The sequence below is a fragment of the Alligator mississippiensis genome, chromosome 12 (assembly GCF_030867095.1).
Source record: "Alligator mississippiensis isolate rAllMis1 chromosome 12, rAllMis1, whole genome shotgun sequence".
Taxonomy (NCBI): Eukaryota; Metazoa; Chordata; order Crocodylia; family Alligatoridae; genus Alligator; species Alligator mississippiensis.
Window position 1 is genome coordinate 49763831 of NC_081835.1, and position 23740 is coordinate 49787570.

Here is a 23740-nt window from a genome sequence, read left to right on the forward strand (position 1 = left end):
TGTGTTTGGGGAGGTTTTACTAAAACCTGATACTTGGATTACAGTTTGCCAATGGGCCCTTTATTTGACAGATTCACAGCTATCATTCTACAGAAGTGCTGTTTCCTCAGGCTCTGCCACCAGCAGCCCCTGGGCACCTCCCAGAGCCCACTGACATGGCCACAAGTGTCTCCAAAATTCAGGGCTCTCTCAGGTTCCAGGAACAGCACTGAGGGAAGCTCAGTGAGCAAGGTGTCCAGTGGCTATAGAATAGTCTCATAATTGGCAAATTGCCGCTGGTAGGTTAGAGCCACAATAGACCACAGGACCAGAGCCAACAGGAGGCCAACAATGAGCATGGCGATTATCCAGAAGACAAACTTCTGCCCTTTAGCTTTACTGGGAACCTCTGCAGGGATCATGTTGGTGAGATTTAGCATGTAGCCCAAGCTCCAGCCCACGTCCGTGTTAGCCACCTAGGAAGACAGAGAATGTAGAGAGGTGTTAAAGCTGGCAAGGGGCTGTTCCTGGGCATTAGGACCTTGGGCAAAGGTGAGAGTTGGATCCTTATTTGGTGTTTGATATTAATACAGAGAATGTTTGGTTTTACGTTGTCAGGGTCCTGCATGTTCTTCAGTTCAACTACCACAGCCCGTGCTCCCCTCACTGTGGAATTGCTCACTAGAATATATACTCACTGTTCACAAATAAAAGGCATTTATGGGTCCCCACTATTAGGAAGGGAAACCTTGGAAGCATGAGTGTGACAGTGAGCTAGCTTGAGTCTGCCCCCGCATCTTGTCCGTGCTTTCTGCTGCACTCGGTGAAAGGTCTGCAGAGCCCTTAGTCTAGATCCATGTAGTCTTGATTAGCCTGGCCTCACATATTTCACTGCTTCAGCCTCACTTTTACTGTGAATGTAATTGTGGAATAGGCTGATCTGGCTGCTGCACTGCAGGGACCAATTCTGCAGATGGACTGGACTCCATTTGGACTGTGCAGTGTCTCTAGCCTGCTATGAGATGGCAGCAGTGATCTAGGGCAGCTCACTCAGATTCATTGTGTTATGGTGCTAGGGCCGATGGGTGGTATGTAAACAAGTTTGGAGTGATGTGAACCTCCATGCTTCTCACTCTATCAGATGGAAATAGGTTGGTAGGGAAGAGAGAGAGATTGCACTATTCCTTTATTTGCACCTTCTCTTACCCGAGCGTTTTTCAGGCAGATTTCTACCTGAAACTTGCAGTGGCCATGGCGGTGGGCAGGGTAAGGGCAGACCTGGCTCAGAGGGTCATAGCCAGACCCTTTGCCAAATGCATGGGGAGAGGTCGTACCTGCTGGCGGAAGTGGATGTTCTGCCATGTCTGGTTGTCAAACTTGTAGCCTTGCATCAGGATCGTGAGGATATAGAAGCCAGCTGCGCAGTAGTTCCGTAAGTAGGTCCTGTCCTGCCCAGGGAACTCCTCTTGCAGCTAGAGATGCCACAGAAACAGGGGGCATTATCAGTGCAGAATGTCACCCCGGCAGGAAGACACTACTTGATGGACCTCACCAAGGGCTTCATCCTAGGAAGGCTCCCAATGACACTGCCCAGAGCGCTTGCAGCTGAGCTTTAAACTGGGAGTGCTGTATGTGGTGACATATTTCAGTAACTGCCCATCAGGCCTAGCTTCAGGCTGGGACCTAAAAATCCCATTGACTCCAGCAGCACTAGGATTAGCTCCCATGCCTTGAATGCTCTGTGCCTCCAGCGGTCACCACAGCCCACTGACCTTCACTTGTCTACCCTGTAAATTAACTGGTCAGTGACCTGTCTGGTAGGAGAGAAGGCTGAGGATGGTGGGGAGGGCAGGCTGAGACCCTCAGGGATTCACCACAAAGACTTTGCTGGCTTTGGTGTGTGAGGGAGCACCAAGCTAAAAGGCTTCTCCAGGAGAGCCCCCTTTTATGGCATGTTTACCCTTCACTGGCCACATTTACATGAGATGCTTACTATCCAGTATCTTGTTACTACTGCACAGTAGTTCGTTAGTACTGTGCAGGAGTGTTGCAGAGCATGAACCGTGATGCAACACTACTGCACAGAAATAATGAGCTTCTGTACAGTCAGTGTCATGGGAAGCCGTGTGAGAATGCTACTGAGCTGTAACGCCGGTTACGGTGCAGTCATTTAGTACTTGGGTATGCAAGTACTAAATGACTGAGCAGTAACAACTGTGCAGTCAGCATTTTGTATAGACACAGCCACTGCTTCAGCTCCCCATAGGAGTCACCCCAGCTCCAGACCACTGACAAGCAATGGGTCTGTCAGAGGTGGAGCACCCAGAGCTAGGGGTAGGAGATCCCAGCAGGACAGAGAGCCCAAAAGACTGCAGGTTTCTCTCCAATTTTCTTCCCAACCCAAGGTGACTTGTACTTGTCTTTTCCTCCATCACCCAGATGGTGTGGGAGACATTATCCCAGTGGGAGAAGGCTCCCACCCTGCTCATGGTCCTCACAGAGTCTTCAGCTTCCCCTCCAGCTGCCAGATGCAGGTATTTCCCAAGCAGCACTTGGATGCTGTTTACAAGGGTCTCACCTCCTTCCAGTTCTTGTGGCAGAAGTCCCAGATGGTGGTGTTGACAGTGCTCAGGGGCTGCCCACTTGTCAGGTTCAGGAAGTGGAAGACTGAGTAATATCCAGAAAAGGCCTTCGGGTATATAAAACAAACAAAAGCAGCAAGGTTAGAAAAGCAGCCAGCTCCCAGCTAGCCAATGGGCTCAGCCATAGCATCTCTACATCCACTGTTTTATCTGTGGCTTCATAAACCAGCTCTCATCTTGTAATAGCAAAAAGGCAGCAACATCAAGCGATGTCTGTTTGCTAGGTTGGGGGCAGGATGAACTGGATCTCTCCCACTCCCTGTGATACAAGTGAAATCAGCATCCATAATGAGTGCTAGATGGAAGGCTAGAGATGTGGACACTGCTGCTGGGACATTCCTAGGTGGTCAGCTAAAACACCTGCTGGGTCACTACCCAGGGCAGGAAGCAGAAGCCCCACCAAAGCAAGCCTTCTGATAGACTCAGTTTGATCCTCAAGGGTGGGCAGGGAGAGAAGCTGGAAGCAACATCACCCTTGGGAATCAGTCTGTGACTATCCTGAGCGCTAAGGGCCAAGCCCAAGAAGTCCTGTCATTTTCCAATTCTTTCAGCAACTTCTGTGTTGAGACACCTGGAGATAGACATGAAGTTACATTCATGAGATAGCTGAGGGACAACAGTTTCTGCCAGTCTCAGAGGCAACCTGGAAGTGTGATCAGATGTGCCTGGGGATGGGCAAGAAGAGAAATACACGGGCTTAACTCCTGGATAGTCTCTTGTGCTGTACTAGCATTGCAGGAGAGAGCTCCAAGAAGCTTGGTGTGTGGGTTTAGTAAGGAGAGCATGAATATCCTGGGGAGATGGGCATGGTCTGAGACACCATGGCAAAATACTGTACCCTGAGAGAGATTGCTGGCCCTGAAAAGCCTGCATTAATATCTGTATGGGGAAGTCGAGGAGATCAGATAGGTTATCCCTGGGGTGGAAAGTCTGGGATGTGGGATGGGTTAATGCTTCCATTTTCACAGCTGGCAACTGAGTTCATATTGTGGGGAAGAGTCTACTCTTTCGTCCCTTTGGTGTCAGCCACACAAGTAATACCAGACTGTGAAAATGTACATGAGGGGTGCTGAGATAGGCTAAGAGGGGCAGCAGGTGATAACTCAAGTCCATTGGAAAAAATCCCCTACAACATCTGTACATTCAAATGCTTCCTGGGTGGGCAGGGCTGTGAACAGCCTCTTCTGTAAAGCCTTGCCTACACAGAAAAGCTGCATGGGTCTAACTTAAGGGGAGAATTTAAGCCAACTTATTTAAATGGGTGCCAGTGCCTGAATGAAGGCTCTCATTACACTCTAAGAGCAGTTTGTTTGGGTTTAGCTTCAGCCAACTCATATAAGCGACTGAACAGGCTGGTTTAAAGAGCATGAATACAGATGCTGGCACTGCTTCAATTGATTCAATTTAATATTTTCAGCTGAGGGAAGAGATGAACAAACAAATTGCAGCAAGTTAGAATGCCACACACACGCTGCCCTACGCTCATGCCCACGTGCAGTTTCTTACCCCATGGTAAGTGGAACCGAACCCAGAGTAGCTTAGCTCTCTAAGACAGAGGATAACTTCTTGCATTTTAGATTCCACTTAAGGAGAGCAGCTGGCACGCAGTGAAGCTTCATCCTTTTTAATTTGTAATTTGCTCATTTTGCCCATACCCTCAAGCACACTAGAGTATGCAGCTTTCCAGTATAGAACAGACATAAGCAACACTGGGCGCATCTACACATTTCTTAATGTGCCTTAGATACTGTGCATTTAGTTTAATACCTGCTTAATAAAGTACTAGCTCAATGCACAGTACCTAAAGTTACTGCACAGTAGCACCAGCACAGTTATCTAGTGACGCTTACTGCGCATTAGACTAATAACACTGTGCAGTAGGCTATTAGCACGGTTTTTGCTGTGACATGCTACTGTGCAGTGTTATTAGGCTAATGTGCAATAAGTGTCTCGTAGACGCATCCAGTGACAATTTGGTCTGTGGCTGGAGCAGGGCTTGGCTCCCAGCAGTGTTAACAGGAATTTTCTCAAGCAACATCCTTCAGAGCATCCCTGGAGTGCGGCAAGAGCCAGAAAGAAAAGAACACGCTCTTACGTAGAATTGCCCACGCTCTGGTGGCTGGTAAACCCCATTGAATCCACATGTCCTGTTGGGCCTGCATGCAGTGAAGTTAAAGAGCTGCTGGATGGCACTCCTGCACTTAGCTGGCATCCCCATCCCTACGACTGTGAGGGTCTTGTTCTGGGCAGATGTAGATGGTGCTGGGATGCAGGGACTGTCATACATGCTAGCCGTGGTGATGTTCATCTGGTATCCCTTGGGGTAGCATGGATGGGAGATAGAAGTGACGTTGTCCTGGAGGGGAAAGGATCCTGTTAGAAGTGTACAAGTCTGGAGCAGCTCTGTGTTGTCTCATATGCACCTACAAGCCAATGCACTTAGATCAAGAGGTCCCATAAAGGAGGAAGCAGAGGGTAAAGCCAGAGCTATGTGGAGCCATCTTCTCCAGCTGGGATAGAACTTCACACTGTGCATACCTTCCTCCCTGCATAGAGCAAAGGGAGCATCGGGGTTACCTAGAGCACATGGGGGTGCAGATCCCACCTCAGCCAGATTCCTCCAGGAGTCCTCTCAGACCAAATACTCAGAGCCACAGATCTGGGTGTGCAGCTAAGGGCAGACTATGCCAGATGCTCAGCATACAGGGGACATGTACTTTTGTCTGCTCCAATGCACCTGAAATCCAGTGAATCAGAGCAGACTCAACTAATCAAGTCTGAGGAGCACAAGCGCTGACGCACCCAGCGCTGCACTGCATACATTTGTATAAATGGCGAAATGTGCATCAGTGTGCATAAAATGGTGATGGTGCGCTTTTGAACCAAAACCCCTTCGATGTGTTTTAGTTCAAGCGGTGCATGCATGTGTACAAATGCTCCAGAACAGCAAGTGGGAGCTGCAGATACCCACCACTTCTGGCAACCCAGTCCAGGGTGGCTCCCTAAAATCAGTGTTCCTATTTTAAGATACTGCCTTTTATCTCAGCCTGTTTCATTCCTGTAGTCACAGGGCTAATGTGTTCCTGTCCCAGAAAGGGCAACTATATGACTGTTAGTACAGCTACAGTTATATGAAGTACCAGGTTATTCCAAGGGACTGTGGAGATGGAGACAGATACCTCTCTTAGGGATGCAATCAGCTTCTTTAAGACCTGGTTTTGTCCGTAGCAGAGGTAGCTGTGGGTGTAAATTGAGTAGTTGGACCCATAGAGCTTGAAGAGGGCCTGGGTGCTGTTGTCCTCAATGGTCCTTCCAGGAAAAAAGGCAATCTGGGTGGAAGCCCCTCCAAGGTCCAGTGCTCCCACAGTGTCAGCTGCCGGCAAGTGTATCCACTCCCCTGTGAAGGAAAACTGTGCCCACACAAGGAATTTAGTCATCAGTGGCACATGGATCCAAAAGCAGTACCAGTGTGGCACATAGGAGCTCACTGAATTCATTTTACGGGTGCCGCTGCCTTAAAGCCTGCATGTGCGGTTGCTTGTAAAGCAGTACACAACAGGGCAAAGAGTGATCAATGACTTGCTCTGGGCCATGGAACTAGAAGGGCTGTGAGGACACCACTATCGCTCAAGGGAGTTGATGCACCTCCAGTCCACTGATCTTTATCCCTCTCTGCCAAGGCCTGGCCTCCTGGGGTCGCAGGTCCAAGAGATGCAAATGCATTTACAATTTGAAGGATCCCTGTGAAGGTGAAGTGCCAACTTCCCTTGTCAGGGCCTCCAGGGCTGGGAAGGACTTAATCGCCAGCTTCTTTTGCCCTGGATTCACCATTTGCCGTGAGAATCCCCAGCTACAGCCAAGATGGAAGCATATCAGCATGAGCCTTCATGATGAAACCTCATCAGAGACATTTCCCCACCCCATCAGGCAAAGTCCTTACTTCCCTCCTACCTCCTGCCCACACCACTGACCTTGATAAGCGTCTGTAGCAGGTAGTTGACCGTGATCCAGCCAAAGGAGCCTTCATCATTCCCAGTGAGGACCCGAGCTCCACGGAAGTCCACAGGATACTCTTGAATGGCCTTGGAGACCTCTGCCAAGACCTGGTCAGCTTTTGTGCTGTTCTGCTCCCTAAAAAGAGAAGGAAAAAGATTCCACTTGGAGCCTGAGGGACACAGCACAGCACACACTGACACTGGGGTTGAGCATTCCTTGTCTAAACCCACCCCAGGGCAGGGTATGGTAAAAAATCTTGAACACAGGAATTTTCCCTGCAACTGCAAGAGAACAGGGATGAGAGGAGGGATCACTGCTCCAAAAATGCACCAACCACAATGAGCTGGAATAGGAAGGGGGTCAACACTTATAAGTTTCCGTTTCTTACGCTGCAGATTTCAGTGGCATCAACTTACCTTGCCCCTTATCCCTTAGCTACCCTGGTAAGAAGAGCCAAGCAAGCTCCTGAGTAGATTGATCCTGAAAGAAATTCCCTGAGGCCCATCAGCCATACTGTGCAGCACTGGGTTGGAAGGAAGGTGCACAGCAAACACCCGTGCAGGGGGAGGGATTTTGTCCACACTACAGAGGGAACTTCAGCTCTTATGGGAAGTTTGTACTGATGCCACACAACATGGCTCAGGGGCTGAGGTTCTAGCCCAAAAGGCTCCACCCAGAAAACCGCAGGCCCTTGAATTATTGAGTCAGAAGGGATGAAGAGCTGAGCTAGGAAGGAATTATCATGAATTGGAGGATCAGCCCCTGTGCCACTATTAGTTCAGCCTTCCCAGAAGATAGTGCCAGCTGCTTTGCACTTGTTGCAGTCATCAGAGAGCAGGTCTTGTGCACTGTGGGGAAAACGTCCATCCCCTTGCAGAGCTGCCACGCCCCATAGTAATGCCACGCCTACCTCAGCAGCCGCATGCCCGCTGTAGCTCCAAGGTAGGTGGGTGTCTCTTTCTGTTGCTTTGCAGGGATGAGTGTCATGGCTTTGTCCAGACACACCTTCAGACTGGTTCCAGCCTTAGTGGGGTCATCAGCATAACTGGAAATGCCCGGTCCTGGAAAAAGGACCCCAGTGAGAGGCTGAGCTCAGCATGATCATTAATGAGAAAGGGAAACACTTCCACAGCTCTGGCCTGGAGATTGCTGAGTGAGGAGTGAGCATTTCGTTTGCTAAGGTTAGTACACAGTAAGGCTGTGAGAAGCTTCGAGTGGTGACTCGAATCGGAAGAGATTCAGCCCGGTTCGGTGGCTGAATCTCCAAATCTGTATCAAATCAGGGGACCAGGCAAGAGGTCCAAATCGATTCGAAGCTCTCCGAATCTTTAGAAAAGATTCAGAGAGCTTTGATGATTCAGGCAGTCCCTGCTCACTGCAGCAGGGAGCTGGACCTGGACTCGGAGCTGGCAAATAGGGGTGGGGGAGGGAGGGCTGGGGGAGAGCGGAGAGGACCATGGGGGGACCCCTGCCAGACCCCATCCCCTGCCTGCTCCCCCAGCGCCCCCATGGCTGTGCCGCCCGCCCCAGCTCTGACGCTTTAATTAAAAATAAACAGACACCCCCCCCCCCCCGAATTCACCAGCTTCTGCCATGGCCTTGGGGTTTCGGGGGGGCTCATGGAAGAGCTCCCCACATGGCATGGGGCAGTGGGGGGGCAGCAGGGATTGCCCCCCCACTTGGCAGGAACCGGTGAGTCCAGGGGATTTGCGGGGGTTTTTTCCTTAAAGGGCCAGAGCTTGGGTGGGTGGGGCAGCCATGGGGGGAGCTGGAGGAGGAGGGGGGCTCATGCAAAGCCCTGCATGCAGCACGGGGTAGTGGGGGCAGCGGGGATCACCCAGGGATCTGCCCAGCAGCACCTAGTGAGTCGGGGCTTTTCTTCCACAATGCCGGGAGCTGGGGCAGGCGGGACGGCCATTGCTGGGCTGGGAGAACGAGCGGGGGATGGGCCTGCGTGATTTGAAGATTCGGCAGCAGCCAAATCTCCAAATCGGATTCAGCCAAATCGATTCAGGATAGCGATTCGAATCACTAAATTGAATCACCATCCCCCGAATTGGACGAATCCTAATCTGAAGTGAATACTAGCCACTTCGCACAGGCCTACTACACAGGGCAAGACTATACAGCACGCAGAAGAGGTGGGCATCTATAGCTGTGCCTGAATGCAGGGCCACCAGGAGAAGCCATCTCCCATCCCCACTGAGAAATCCCTGAGAGCTTTCTGTGTTAAAGACAGGTTACTTTAATATTAAACCCAATGGTCAGCACTAGACTGCAGAACACCTAGTGTCCAGTGAGGCAACTCCAAGACCTGCCAGCAGGGATGAACTGTGGCACCTGCCCTTGCATTCAGCTGTTGGGCACCATCAGAACCTGTATGGGAAGCCACAGATCGTTCTGGCAAAGGCCAGGGGACAATACCGTTCCCTGCAGCTCACAGGAAGTTGCAAGGTTCCCCCAAAGCATTGTGCTAATGATGCCTTCTGTGGGACTGTGTCTGCCTTTTGTGAAGCTTTGTCTGTGTGGTCAGAAGACTGCAGATAAGATCACTAGTTGTGCTTAAAGTCGGTGCTTTGCTCCACCACAGGTCTGCCCGTCTGTCCCTTGTACAGGTTTCCCTCACTTTATGCGGGTTTTGCATGTGCAAATTTGCTCTTATGTGATGACCCTTTTTATACCAAAAGTTCGTTATATGCAAGGTAAATTCACTCTTATGTGATCGGTGTGGTGGAAGCCCACAGTCAGCTGCTTTGTGCGGTGCATTGTGGGAGTGACGTGCAGCAAAATATAGTCTCCTGTGTGGATCTGTGCTCCTTGCTCGTTGTCTGCAACATGTGTTTCTGTAGTTGCCATCCCCATTATGGCTTCTACGTGTCCCACTAGCTTGACATTTACTACCACCCTGTGCTTGTGTGCATTGTTTGCTGTTGGCGAGTACCAAAATTGGCTTGTAAAAGTGGTAGAAATGGGTCTGGGGTCAGTACAGTCAAGGTCTTGGAACATATCCTATTTGCTACATTGTAAAGTGGGTTCCCTTTATGCAAACACATGTACAGCATAAAGTGAGGGAAACCTGTACTGCCTTTGTACAGTGGTCACAGGCCCTGTGGTTTTGGTGGCCTCACTGTTATACATTCATGACTGGACAATGCATGGGCCCACTCACCTGGCACAGTACAGGCCTCCACCTGGCTGACGATGCCAGTGTTGTTTTCCTTATCTGCAGGCCACTGGTAGATGTAGAGAGCCGTATGCGAGGAGCCAGCATCAAACACCATCCCATACTGCAGAGGAGTTGGGAGTAAATGTAGTCACAGAGTGCTCATTGCTGCCTGAGGTGTAACCACTATTCTCCACAGCCTGCCAGAGGGGACTCGTGACTATTCGTAGAAGACTTGCCCTTTGAGGATTATACTTCCACCCAAGCTTTAACCAGGCCTTTGCTTCTATCCCTTCAGTTTGCAATGCAATAAAAGTAGGTGGCAGAAAGGGCAGCAAAGTGCAAAATGGCAAGTCTTGGCCCTTTCTCAGTCTGAGATCTGGGAAAATGACCCAGATGCCTGGAGTTACTCACAGAAATCTGAGGGTGAGAAATCTCCCACTGGTGGCTTTGTAACAGTCTTAGAAAAAGAGGGAATAAGAGAGAACTGGGGAGGAGTGTGAAGCCACAGGAAGGAAAAGGGCAGAGGAGTGGAAACAGATAAGATATTCAAGAGATCTGAAAAGATAAAAAAGAAATAAGATCAAGAGAAGCTGGTTTAGTAATACATTGAACCAGGAAAACAGAGAGAGATGCAGTCATCAGAAGATAGGGTTGCATAGGAAAGAGTTGCACTTCAAGTTCCTCTAGTGATGGCACCTACCTTGGTCCTGGGGGGTAGAGAAACATCTGTGACTTTGACCAGGCTGAGGATGAGGGCAGCCATCCCCAGCACTGTGACCACAGCAAGAACACACCTGACATCCATTCTTAGCGGGTGCCACGGCATTTCTGCACCAAGCTGTAAGCAAAAGAAACTGTAAGGCCTGTCACACACCAGCAGCCTCCTTCCAGCCAGTTCTAGGGTTTATTCAGCCTGGGATAAAAGTGGTGAGTGGCTGACAAGCGTCTCTCTGTGCCTGTTGTAGCTGCTGTGAGAAGCAAATGAATCTGAGAGGGGCAGTCTGTTGTAACACAAAAGAAAGAGCTCCAATAGTAAAAGCAATCCCTAGGCCCTCTCCAACACAGAAAGGTTGAAATGCTAACAAAGGTCACCCACCAGCACCATTATTTCTCTGCCCTAGGGTCCTGCAGGCTCTGCCCCTTGGGTACCAGGAATTCTCCCTCCTCTCATTCCAATTTCAGCTGCGGCTACCTGCATTCTCCACCACACACCGCCCTTTGTACGACTAGAGCAGCTTGAGAAGCAGGTCATGCATAAGAGCTCTCATGTTGTGCAATGGGGTAACACAACATTTTTGTTTAAAAAAAACAATATAGGAAATAGAGGAATGCCAATGTAACAGCACTCTATGGGGAAAAGAATTTCACACACTTTCAGACAAGGTTCTTTGCGTGAATCTGATATCTTTTATTAGATCAACTTAAATAGTTGGAAAACAATTTTTAAGTAAGTTTTTGGGTTCAAAAACCCTTCATCAAGCTGAGGAAGTTTCTGCAGGTGGTGTGTGGTCTTCCTGGATGGAATGAAAAGTAAAGAAGGCAGAGACTGGGCTAGTCTGCATACAAGATAGGCAGTCAATGAAGATGTAGATTGAGGAGTCAATGGGTGAGAGACGGAGGGTGGGGCGTGGAGAAGGGGGTTGAATAGTGGAGAAGTATCTGGGGAGTCAGATGTCAGGCAGGTTATATTATGTCATAAATCCAATGTCTATATTTAGTCCATGATTTTTAGTATCCAGGAAGTTGATGAAGTGGAGTTCATAGGCTCATCTTTGGGAAGTGTTTTGTAAGTTGCCTTTGAGGATCAGGACTGAGAGATTGGAGAGAGAGTGGTTTTCTTGTGAGAAATGTGCCCCCACAGGTATTTGGGTTTTCCTGCCTTTGATAGATTTCCGGTGTGCGTTCATTCTGTACCACATGAAGAACTGCTGCAGTACAGAAGAAAACCCCCCACAAATCGTACACTGCTGGTTATGACGTATCACCCCTCCCTTGAACCAGTACAGAAAATCCTCAAACAATTGCAGCCCATACTAGAAAAAGACCCTATTCTTAAAGAGATTTTCCCAGAGCCACGCATCCTAGCCTTCAAACAAGCACCGAACCTCACCAACCTCATCACCAGAAGCAAACTTCCTCAAGCCCAGAACATACCGAGTGGATCCAGACCGTGCCAGGACAAGAAATGCAAAACCTGCCAACACATCTCCACCACCCCCACTATTACTACACCCCACAACAGAGCCATCAGCATTCCCAGATCTTACAGCTGCACCTCCAGAAATGTAATATACCTCATCCAATGCACCAAATGCCCTGGTGGAAAATACGTAGGAGGGACCAAACAACAACTGTGCACCAGAATGAACGCACACCGGAAATCCATCAAAGACAGGAATACCCAATTACCGGTGGGGGCACATTTCTCACAAGAAAACCACTCTCTCTCCAATCTCTCAGTCCTGATCCTCAAAGGGAACTTACACAACACTTCTCAGAGACGAGCCTATGAACTCCACTTCATCAACCTCCTGGATACTAGAGATCATGGACTAAATATAGGCAGACAAGGTTCTTTGGGTGAATCTGATATCTTTTATTAAGTTGGTCTAATAAAAGATATCAGATTTACCCAAAGAACCTTGTCTGCTTATGTCCTTAGACCAACACGGCTACAACCTACACCCCTGGACTAAATATAGACATTGGATTTATGACACATTATACCTGCCTGACATCTGACTCCCCAGGTACTTCTCTACTACTCATCCCCCTTCTCTCCCCCCACCACCCAGCCTGTCTCATCCATTGACTCCTCAATCTACATCTTCACTGACTGCTTGTCTTATATGCAGACCTGCCCAGCCTCTGGCGTTTTCACTTTTCATTCCATCCAGGAAGAGCACACACCAACTGCAGAAACTTCCTTAGCCTGACAAAGGGCTTTTGAACCCGAAAGCTTGCTTAAAAATTGTTTTCCAACTATTTAAGTTGGTCTAATAAAAGATATCAGATTCACCCAAAGAACCTTGTCTGCCTATGTCCTTAGACCAACACAGCTACAACCTACACAATTTCAGGATGCACTCTCTCACACTCATAGAGGGGTATAAAGGGATCCTCTTTTCACCAATGAAAGCAGAGGTTTATGTACCTCAGCCTCAGAGGGAGCAGGTGAATTAGGAGCACTTGTCTCCTAGTGCTGTTTTCAGCTTCTCTTTTGGCACTAGTAAGACCTCACCTGGAGTCATGTGTCCAGTTTTAGGCCCCAAGCTTCAAAAAAGATTTGGACAGAGTCCATTGGAAAGCAGCAAAAAATGATTATGGACCTGGAATGCATAATTTATAAGGAAAGACTAAAAGAACCATGGTTATTTAGTCTGGAGAAGAGAAGCCTGAGGTGGGGATTGGATAACAGTCTTCAAATAACTGAATGGAGGATTACAAGGACAAAGAAGTGAACTATCCTCTGTGGCTGTAGGGGACAGGGTGGGGGCCAGTGACCTCAAGCTGCAGCAGAGGAAATTTAGGTTGGAGATTAGGAAGAACTTTTTGACTATGATGTTCAAGCATTGGCATGAGCTGCTTAGAGAAATTGTGAACTCTTTTTCATCCCGCAAAGATTTCAAGAGCAGGTTAGACAGACAGTTGGCTGGGATGGTTTAGTCAGGGCTCATCCTGCCTTGAGCAGGGTCGGGACTAGACAGCCTCATGAGGTCTCTTCCAGTCCTACTTCCTATGATCCCATTTATGGTTTTTACTTTAAGCGTGTTGTGAGCTTTGGCTGGCTGAATTAGGCAGGCAGGCTCCACCTTGCATTACTGAACGCTCCCTTGTGGGGTCTTGCCTTGTGAATATTCATGAATTAAATAGTGAGCTTTTCCTTCAGAGATGTTATTTCCAAGTAATTTGTTTTCATTATTCAGCCAGCTCTGCCCTCCTTTTGCTCTGCCAGGCATCTCACACAGCAACATCCCACCAGGGAAATGGGAGTTCAGGGGAAGGGAGGGAGGGGAGCAAGGGGAGAGAGAGCTATGGTAGAGCCTGGATTTTTCATATCTGGATGGTTTGCAGTCCACTTCATTTGCAGCACTTTGCTGAATTAAGAGTGAGCTGCTTGCTACAGCTTTCCCTGCAAAGGGCACAACAGAACTTCTCTTATCAGTAGAGGTCCCTCGGTGACCCCACACAGATGAAGATTTGGAGCAACCTTACAGTTTGCTGCAACTGTATATAATATATGTATAAAATATAAAAAATAATAGCTGGATTCCTCAAAGGGTTAGGTTCCTTACCTCTTGTGATGATAAGGGCTTGTGAACTATGTAGCTTGAGAGGATATCTATATTTATAGAGGCATAGATATATAGATAGTGCTATAGATCTATCTGCAGATCTATAGCTCTATCTAAAGATATCTATAGTTCTATAAATAACTATAAATATATCTATAGATCTATGGATGTATATATCTATTCTCCCAAACTAGTTCACAAGCCCTCATCCTCACAAGGGATAGGAACGTAACCCTTTCAGAAATCCAGTTCCTACTGTATTGATATAGGAGGAAAGCAGCCATCTTTTTAGGCCCATACAATACACAAAAGGGCAGACTGTCCTTTTGCCATTTATTTTTGATAACTGCATTTATTTGCTTTGATCAATAAGTTCTTTTTCAGGGTGCAGCAGGGGAAGACCTGCCTGCTCGGACAGGGCGAGGAGCAATGTGCAGGAAGAATTAACTTCAGGCAAACAACACAGGAGTGAACTTTCACCCTGAGCTGTAAACTGCCCTGGCGAGTTCATGGCTTTACTAGCTGACTGCTCTCGAGTGGGGTTGTGACTTGAAGTAATTTGAAAACCACTTCTCTACAGTGCTGCAGTATGAACAACCAAACCCCAACTTGCTGGCTATCCCTGACCCATGGAAGCTGTAGGCTCCAACCAAATTGGAGATTCCCAGAGGTATCCCAGTTCATTACAGCAAACATTTTAGAACATAGATTAACCTTTGTGCCAATCCCCCTCCACTGGAGACCTACTGTGGGTGACAGATTGACCCACATCTGCCTAGTATAGGTATGTTGCCCCTTCCTCTCAAGCGTCTGCTGCTAGCCACTGTCAGATTCCAGATACTGGATGGCAGGGGGCTCAGTCTGATCCAGTCTGTGGATTCCTTTGTCCAGTTTGCAGAGGAATCAAAACCAGATGTGTCCAGCTCTTGCTGAATTGCAAAACATTTCCCTTAGGCTCATCTGAGCACTTCCCGGCCTCCCCCAGGCTGCTACTCTGAGTCTGCTTCCTGTCCAGGGAGCCCAGGGAGTACAAGAGGACTAACCCCCATGAGGGGAGAACCACTAGCAGACAGCGAAGCGCGGAGGAGGAGCAGGGGGCAGAGGTTTACCTTCCCAGCACAGATTCTAGAGCAGCTGCAGGCAGCCGCCCTCCTGCCGAAGAGTCTCGGGCGCAGACACGTTTCCTCCCAGCAGCCTGGCCTGCCTTCGCTTTACTTTGAAACCCCTTTCACTGTCATCTTCCCATCACTCTGCATGCAGGTCCCCACATCTCAGCCCCCCTTATTGGGACAGCGGCTGCTGCTCTGATCCCAAAGCCTGCAGGTTTCTCACAGGTGGCTGTTTTACTGTGCAGGCAGCCTGCGCTGGTAGGCTGGCCCTTGCTCCTTCGTCTCTTCTTGCTGCTGCTTCCTGCAAAGCAGAGCAAAGTGAAAGCAACGCCTCTTGCCAAATCTCTGAGCTGCCAAGTTTTCTGCCGGTTTCTAGCCTGCCTTCCCCCTCCCCCACGGTCTCACAGTGAAGATAACAGCCTCAAAGGAAGAAAGAGGAAAAATAAGTCCGTGATGAAAAAAGTTTCAGTGAAGATTTTCATGGGACCAAGCATGCTGGCCTACTCTAGAAACTTTTGCTGCTGTAGTGTTGCCTGGGGAAAGCTGATTTTATCTTTGCACTAGCCAAAGCCTTAGCACTGATGTGCTAGCACCAGCAGGAGTGCTTTTGCGGGAAGAAGCTATGTCTACACAAGACGGGATTTGCCAGTGTAGCTATGTCTGGTGTAAAGAGGGCCTTAGACAAAAGGGTAGCAAGCAGGGTCTGCATGCCCCATGGTGGCAGGGGCAGTTGCAGTGTCTGAGCTGGCAGCAGTGGTAGCTGCTAGGGCTGTGCGAAGCTTTTGCTTTGTATGCTGATTCAGTTCAGAGGAGATTCGGCCTGATTCGGTGGCCAAATCTCCAAATCTGAATTGAATCAGGGGACCAGTTATAGGTCAGAATTGATTCAAAGCTCTCCAAATCAATTCGGAAAAGTTTTGGCGAGCTTTGATGATTCGGCCAGTCCCCGCCCACTGCATCAGGGAGCTGGACCCGGACTCCAAGCTGTTAAGTAGGGGGCAAGGAAGGGGACCATGGGGGGACCCCTGCCAGGCCCCATCCCCTGCCTGCTCCCCCTGTCCACCATGGCTACCTTACCCGCCCAGCTCCCAGCCCTTTAAAAAAAAAGCCCCCACTCACCAGGTGCTGCCAGGCTTGGGGGGGGGAGGGAATCCATGCTGCCCCACACTGCACAGGGGGCTCTGCCCCAAGCCCCCCACCCCCCGCGCTGTCCCAGCCTCCCCATGGCTGCCCTGTCCCAGCTCCCGGCCCTTTAAGAACACCCCTGCCCCCCCCATGACTCACCAGCTGCTGTAGTGTCTGGGGGCTTCTGGGGGCTCATACTGTGCTTATGTTCTGTTTTTCAGCAAGTCACTGCCTCTCGCCCCCCTCCCCTCCTTTACCTCTCTTTGGGAAGTGACAGCCTTGGAAAAGACAGTATTCAGATCAGGGCTGGTCAAGGATTTTTTTTCAGCCACAGATGGCTTTGACCAATGAGAAAAATGAGTGGGGGAATTTTTTTCTAAAGCTTTTATTTTATTTTTAGGCAAACTGAACAATATGTTTCAAATTATTTTTTGAAGTTTCTTTTTTTAAAAAAAAACCTCTTTTCCCTTGTGCTCTTTTTTTTCAGAAGGATCTTTAAAAAGGAGGAAAGGGAGAGAGGAAGAGTAAATGATTTTCATTTGCTTTGGCAGGGAGATTGGTTTTTTTTAATAATCCTATTTCTTTCTTTTAAAAATGTTGTGGAAAATGCTTGTTTTCTAACCAGCCTTCGTTCCAAGAGCCTGAATTTTAGCCTGACAAGGCTGCAGCAAAGAATGTGCTTTAGGAACAAAGGGACTGCTATGCTACTAGCTGGCTCTGGCGTCCCCTCAGCTGGTGTCTTTGATATCTCTGGTAGCTGCTTGTTCTGGGCTCGGTGTGGGCCGTGGCTGGCACGCTGGCTCCAGGTGCTGGTTTCTGCTGACCCTGGGATGGGACAGAGACATAGCAGAAAGCCTGGCTTAATGCCTCTTTTTAATTGCCTTGTATCATCGCTGGCCCCTGACTGGGAAAGGAAGTGGCTGTGCCTGCAGCCCCCTGGCTGGGGGCAGTGGCTGATTTTTTTCCCCATTTTTGCCTGGTTTAGGCCATTGCTGGGTCAGGGACCCTATGGCCTTGGCTGCATGCCTATGGGTAGAGCCCCTGAGAACTTGGTCAGCTGTGGAGAAGGCAGGGTCTAGTGCAATACCACAGCAGCCCACATACGAGGTTTTGAATGTGGCTGTTCATTCCCTGCAGAAGTACTGAGCCCTGCTCTATGCCAAGCTCAGCTCAGCCCTCAGTCCCAGAGCCAGCCAGTTGTTCCTGATATATAGGGCTCAGGGTGGAGCATGCAAGAGGCATTTCCCTTGGAGGTATTTCCTGGGGAGGTTTTTTTAACACAAAATGCACCCTGCTTGTGGTGTATGTGCTCTATCTATTATTATTATTGTGGTTATGTTCTGTTTTTCTAACTTTGTGTTTGCCTTCTTTGCATATGCTCATTGGTACATGTATTCAGAGGTTTGTCTACTAGGGGCTGCTTTTGCTGTTTGTGGGTAAAATATGAAACATAAAGGGCGAGGACAGTCATATCTTTGTTCACAGGTTCTCCCTTCTCAAATGTTGTGAAGGGGAAGTTGTGCAAAGGCCGCTGATTGTGAGCTCTGCAGAGGTCTGCAGTGGAGAGACCCTCAGATCCAGAGTGGAGTTAGGTGGAAGCCAGAGAGACTTTAACAGGAATCCCTTTGTGGGTGACCCTGCATTTGGCCCTCAGTCTCAAAGGGGAAGAATCATTGGAGTCAAGTACACAGATAGAAACTTGTCATCTGCTAGTTTTGAAAGAGTTGAGATCCTTCACCCAGCTGTTGAACAGGTCAGGGCTGAAGAGATTTGGGGTTGCATAAACAACCTGAAGAGGTCCAATGATCCCTAGCAGCACAGCAGAGCAGTGACCCCCTGACAGCAGAGCAGAGCAGCAACTTCCAGCAGCCGAGCAACAATGAGGAGCAGTAATCTATGGCAATGCAGTGGCAATGGACTTTGGTAAGGTCCTGCCTACTCTGCACTCCCCACTTCGGCTGGTGTAAGTAGTAGAGCTGCTGGAGCAGCAGAGTCCTGCAGGGTGGACCTCCTTACTCTGCACCTGCCACTTTTGGCTGGCATAGGTGATTAGGCCCCCAGATGGTAGCTTTGAGTGATTCTCCTTCCCAACACACTGGGCTAGGTAGTAGTTCCCCTGGGCTCATTTGGCAGTGACTGAGAGAGACTGCTAACTGGCGGTGGTTTCAACTAACATTTGACAGGGAAGGTTGTCTTTAGACCTAGGGACAGAAGTTACACATAAACTGGTTTAATAGACCTATTGATCCTGTAGCTTGGCTCAGAAGCACCTTGCATCTGTGGCTCTGACCTGCTTACAAAGCTCTTGTCACCTGATGGAAGAGATAAGGTTCATTCTCAGCGTTCACTTCTTCAGCAAAGCCTCTCTGTGGTGCCGCAGAGTAGCACATACTGCTGCTAGCAGAAAGGCATGCTCTTTGAAGCCACCCAAAGGGTGTAGCCCTTTCCTGTCTTTGTCTGTATCCCATTTACACTTCCTTCAGGGTGTGCATCTAGCCTCTCAGGCTGCTTTCCTGAACCTTTTAGTTCAGGGAAATTGAAACTGTTGAGGTTTTAATGTCTGAGCTCTTAACTCCACATTATGGCTTCATTGGGCACATCTGCATGAGACGCTTTATGCGCAGTAGACCAAATGATTGTACAGTAAGCGTCACCATCTACACGTGCAGATGCTTACTGCGCAGTAATTTGGTGTATTCAGTCAATTTGCTCCCTGGACCCAGAGAGTAATAATAGATGGAACTGAGTCAGCATGGCACTTGGTGACCAGTGGCATCCCTCAGGGTTCAGTACTTGGATCAGTACTTTTTAACATATTCATTAATGATTTGGATCTGGGTGTTAAAAGCAGACTGGCAAAGTTTGCAGATGACGCCAGATAAGGGGGGCTGCGGTCACACTGGAGGATAGGCTGGGAATACAGGTGGACCTGGATAGGTTTGTAAGGTGGGCAGATCAAAACCTGATAATGTTCAACACTGACACTCTCAGCAGAGGCATGATCAGGGTGCAGGGTTGGTGCGGGAGGGGGAAGGCTGGCCCCAGGGTGCTTCTCTGGCAAGGCCCCCTGGGAGGAGGGCAGGGGGGTGCCACCAGCTCCATGTCCCAGGAGCCCCTAGCCCCCCCAAGCCTGGGCGCCATGGGCTTGGTGGCAGTGGCAAATACAACCTGGCCTGCAGGAGGAGAAATAGGGGTGAGGGGGAGTGGGTCTGGAGTTGCACCAGCAGGTGCTGTCAGGAGCCAGGCCTGTCCAGGCCTGGGAAGGGGGCGGGGAAAGCAGGTTGCTTTGGCCAGCACCCCTAGGCTCACCTGCCCCTGCAGAGCAGGCAGGGACAGGGACTTGTCCAGTGGCTGCCTGTGCCATGGCCTGACCAGCTGACTTACAGTGGTCCTTAAGCAGCACCCATGCATGCATGACCCCCAATCTGAGGCCAGGCAGTGCACAGCCCCCTGATATAGTGTACGTTATCTCAGAAAGGTTGCAAACTCTCACAAACAGCATCTTTCTCCTGGCTCTGCAGGTGCTATAGCTGCACGCTGTGGGGTAGGCACCAGCTGCCAGTCAGGATGCACCATCAGAGTCACCCCCAGGCTTGGAGGTGAGGGGCTCTGTGGCTCTGGAGGGAGGTGGGGTGGGGTCTGGGTTTGTGGAGAGGAATAAAATGCTTTTCTGACAACTGTCCACAGTGGGTGTGGGTGCTCAGGGTGTGTGGTGGGGCTGGAGTCTGTGGGCAGCCATCCAGGTAGCCTATAGTGGGGAGTTCAGGAGGAGATGGTCAGCCAGTGCCTCTCGCACCTGGTGCCCAGGCCTCCACTGGTGGGTGTACAGCTTGCCTGGAGCCTTGGTGGGAGAGACCAGTTGCTGTTGCTGTTGCTGCAGCTGGTGTTCCTCGTGCCATGCATCCTCCACCTGCTGTGCCTCCTTCACCCAGGCATTGCGGAAGAGCTCCCCCGGGCCTTGCAGATGTTATGTAGTACACGGGCTGCAACGATGACCTGGGGATGTTGGCCTCACCAACCTTGAGGTGGGCAGTGTGCCAGCATCGCTTCAGACAGCTGAAGGCATGCTCCACCAGCATGCGGGTCTGTCCCAGACACCTGTTGAAGTGTGCCTGGCAGGGCCAACGTAGGGCCTCATGAGCCAAGGGAGGATTGGGTAGGTGGGGATCCCGATGAAAAGGGGCGGAACTATCACTGCACCCAGCTGGAGGTCCGGCACCCCTGGCTCAAAGCATTTGCTTTCCACCAGGGCTGGCAGGGCAGAGCTACAGAAGAGAAGGGTGAGAAGGGACAGGAGGATCTATGTGGTCAACCAAAGACTGCGGCGCTGGTGTCATCAGGAAGGCTTTGGCTTTCATGACCACAGCCCGCTCTTTGGCGAGACAGGCAGCAAGCTGCTGGGAAGAGATGGTCTCCACCTCTCTCCCCTAGGGAGGAGGCTCTTCTCAGCCAGACTGGCTGACCTGCTCCACCGGGCTTTAAACTAAGCCCGCTGGGGGACAGGGGGATGACCGCCACTGCTGGCCCGCTGAGCAATCCTTGCAAAGCCAGCGGATCATGGCACTCAAGGGAGCCCGCCCCAGCCCCAGCCCTGGTAAAATCTGTCGGCAAGGAAGGAGCCCCCCAGGGGGCACTTGCCTGCCTGTACACAAATGCCAGGAGCTTGGGGAATAAGCAGGAGGAGATCATCCTCCTGCTCAGTGCAAACAATTACGATGTCATAGGGATCACGGAGACCTGGTGGGACTCCACCCATGACTGGACCACGAGGATAGAAGGCTATACCCTGTACAGGAGGGATCGTGTAGAGAAAAGGGGCGGGGGTGTAGCTCTCTATGTTAAGGAAAGCTACATGTCCCTGCAAGCCGATACTGGCGACCAGGGTGGACAGCTGGAGACCCTCTGGGTTAAAATCCGTGGGGAACACGGCACAGGGGACACAATGGTGGGAGTCTATTACAGACCTCCCACCCAAAGTCCTGAGCTAGACCAGGAGTTTGCCCGGGAACTGGCTGAGGCAGCTTGCTCCAGGACCATGGTTGTCATGGGTGACTTCAATTACCCAGACATCTCATGGGAGGATCGCTCAGCAAAATCTGAGCGGTCGCAGAGCTTCCTCTCATGCGTGGATGACCTCTACCTGACTCAAGACGTCTATGGGCCAACGAGAGGCAAAGCGCTGCTCGACCTGGTGCTGGCTACTGGGGATGACCTAGTCGGCGACCTAGTGATCGATGGGAAGCTGGGTGACAGCGACCATGAGCTGATCACCTTCACCATCCGCCGAAAAGCTGGCAAGTCAGTCAGCAACACGCAAGTCCTTGACTTCAGGAAAGCCGACTTTGACAAGCTCAGGAGGCTTGTCAGTGAGGTCCTAAGCGACTGTGACCACAGGGAGAGGGGAGTTCAAGAAGAGTGGTTGCTCCTCAAGGGAGCGATCCTCAACGCACAAACTAAGTCTATTCCATCTCGGAGGAAAGGCAGCAAGAGGGCACAGCAGCCCCCCTGGCTCTCCAGGGACCTAGCAGACCTCCTGAGGCTAAAAAGAAAGGCTTACAAAGGATGGAGGATGGGAGTCACCTCCAAGGAGGATTATTCTGCACTGGTCCGGTCCTGTAGGGAGCTGACCAGGAAAGCCAAGGCTGCAACTGAACTCCAGCTAGCTTTGAGCATCAAGGACAATAAAAAGTCCTTTTTCAGATACGTGGGGAGCCGGAGGAAAAGCAGGGGCAACGTTGGTCCCCTGCTGAACCAGATGGGGCAACTGACAACTGACGCCCAGGAAAAAGCCAACCTATTAAATAGGTGCTTTGCGTCAGTCTTTCATCAGCCCCGTGGGACGCCCATGCCCACTACTGGGCCGGGAAGTCCGGGTGAGGGTGATCCCCTGCGCTCCATTAATGCTGACTTCGTGAAGGAACATCTTGAGAAGCTGGATACCTTCAAGTCAGCCGGCCCTGACAGTCTTCACCCCAGGGTACTCAAGGAGCTGGCGAGCATCATAGCCCAGCCTCTAGCGCGGATCTTTGAAAACTCTTGGCACTCTGGTGTAGTGCCCGAAGACTGGAAGAAGGCCAATGTGGTGCCTATCTTCAAGAAAGGGAGGAAAGTGGATCCAGCTAACTATAGGCCCATCAGCCTGACTTCTATTCCGGGGAAGATCTTAGAAAAGTTTATTAAAGAGGCCATCCTTAATGGACTGGCCGACGCCAACATCTTAAGGGATAGCCAGCATGGGTTTGTTGCGGGTAGGTCTTGCTTGACCAATCTCATTTCCTTCTACGACCAGGTGACCTATCACCTGGACAAGGAAGATGAGATTGATGTCATATATCTTGACTTCTAAAAAGGCTTCGATCTGGTGTCCCATGATCGTCTCTTGGAGAAACTGGCCAATTGTCGCCTTGGGTCCCCCACGATCCACTGGCTGGAAAACTGGCTCCGGGGTCAGACCCAGAGGGTAGTAATTGATGGAAGTCACTCATCGTGGTGTCCTGTGACCAGTGGTGTCCCCCAAGGCTCTGTCCTTGGACCCATACTGTTCAACATCTTCATTAATGATGTGGACACTGGAGTCAGAAGCAGACTGGCCAAGTTCGCCGATGACACCAAACTTTGGGGCAAAGCATCCACACCAGAAGACAGGCAGTTGATCCAGACTGACCTGGACAGGCTCAGCAAGTGGGCGGACCAGAATCTGATGGTGTTCAATGCCGATAAATGCAAGGTTCTCCACCTTGGGAAAAAAAACCCGCAGCATCCTTATAGGCTCGGCAGTGCTATGTTGGCTAGCACTATGGAAGAAAGAGACTTGGGGGTCATCATTGACCACAAGATGAACATGAGCCTGCAATGCGATGCTGCGGCTAGTAAAGCGACCAAAACGCTGGCTTGCATCCATAGATGCTTCTCAAGCAAATCCCGGGACGTCATTCTCCCCCTGTACTCGGCCTTAGTGAGGCCACAGCTGGAGTACTGCATCCAGTTTTGGGCTCCACAATTCAAAAAGGATGTGGAGAAGCTTGAGAGAGTCCAGAGAAGAGCCACGCGCATGATCAGAGGTCAGGGAAGCAGACCCTACGATGACAGGCTGAGAGCCCTGGGGCTCTTTAGCCTGGAAAAGCGCAGGCTCAGGGGTGATCTGATGGCCACCTACAAGTTTATCAGGGGTGACCACCAGTATTTGGGGGAACGTTTGTTCACCAGAGCGCCCCAAGGGATGATGAGGTCGAATGGTCACAAACTACTACAAGATCGTTTCAGGCTGGGCATAAGGAAGAATTTCTTTACTGTCCAAGCCCCCAAGGTCTGGAACAGCCTGCCACCAGAGGTGGTTCAAGCACCTTCATTGAACACCTTCAAGATGAAACTGGATGCTTATCTTGCTGGGATCCTATGACCCCAGCTGACTTCCTGCCCTTTGGGCAG

The 23740-nt window shown here is 50.2% G+C and overlaps 1 protein-coding gene across 1 annotated transcript; it reads right to left on the reverse strand.

The window, feature by feature from the left end:
- On the reverse strand, nucleotides 1-15488 carry LOC102564208 (ectonucleoside triphosphate diphosphohydrolase 8). The gene is made up of 10 exons (XM_014602706.1): nucleotides 15188-15488; nucleotides 10484-10621; nucleotides 9787-9904; nucleotides 7528-7678; nucleotides 6593-6752; nucleotides 5801-6031; nucleotides 4717-4977; nucleotides 2558-2668; nucleotides 1314-1451; nucleotides 1-455 (listed from the first exon to the last, which is right to left on the reverse strand). The coding sequence occupies exons 2-10, from the start codon at nucleotides 10607-10609 to the stop codon at nucleotides 243-245; spliced, it is 1509 nt and encodes a 502-aa protein (XP_014458192.1). The 5' UTR covers nucleotides 10610-10621; nucleotides 15188-15488; the 3' UTR covers nucleotides 1-242.
- Between the last annotated feature and the right edge of the window lie 8252 nt (nucleotides 15489-23740).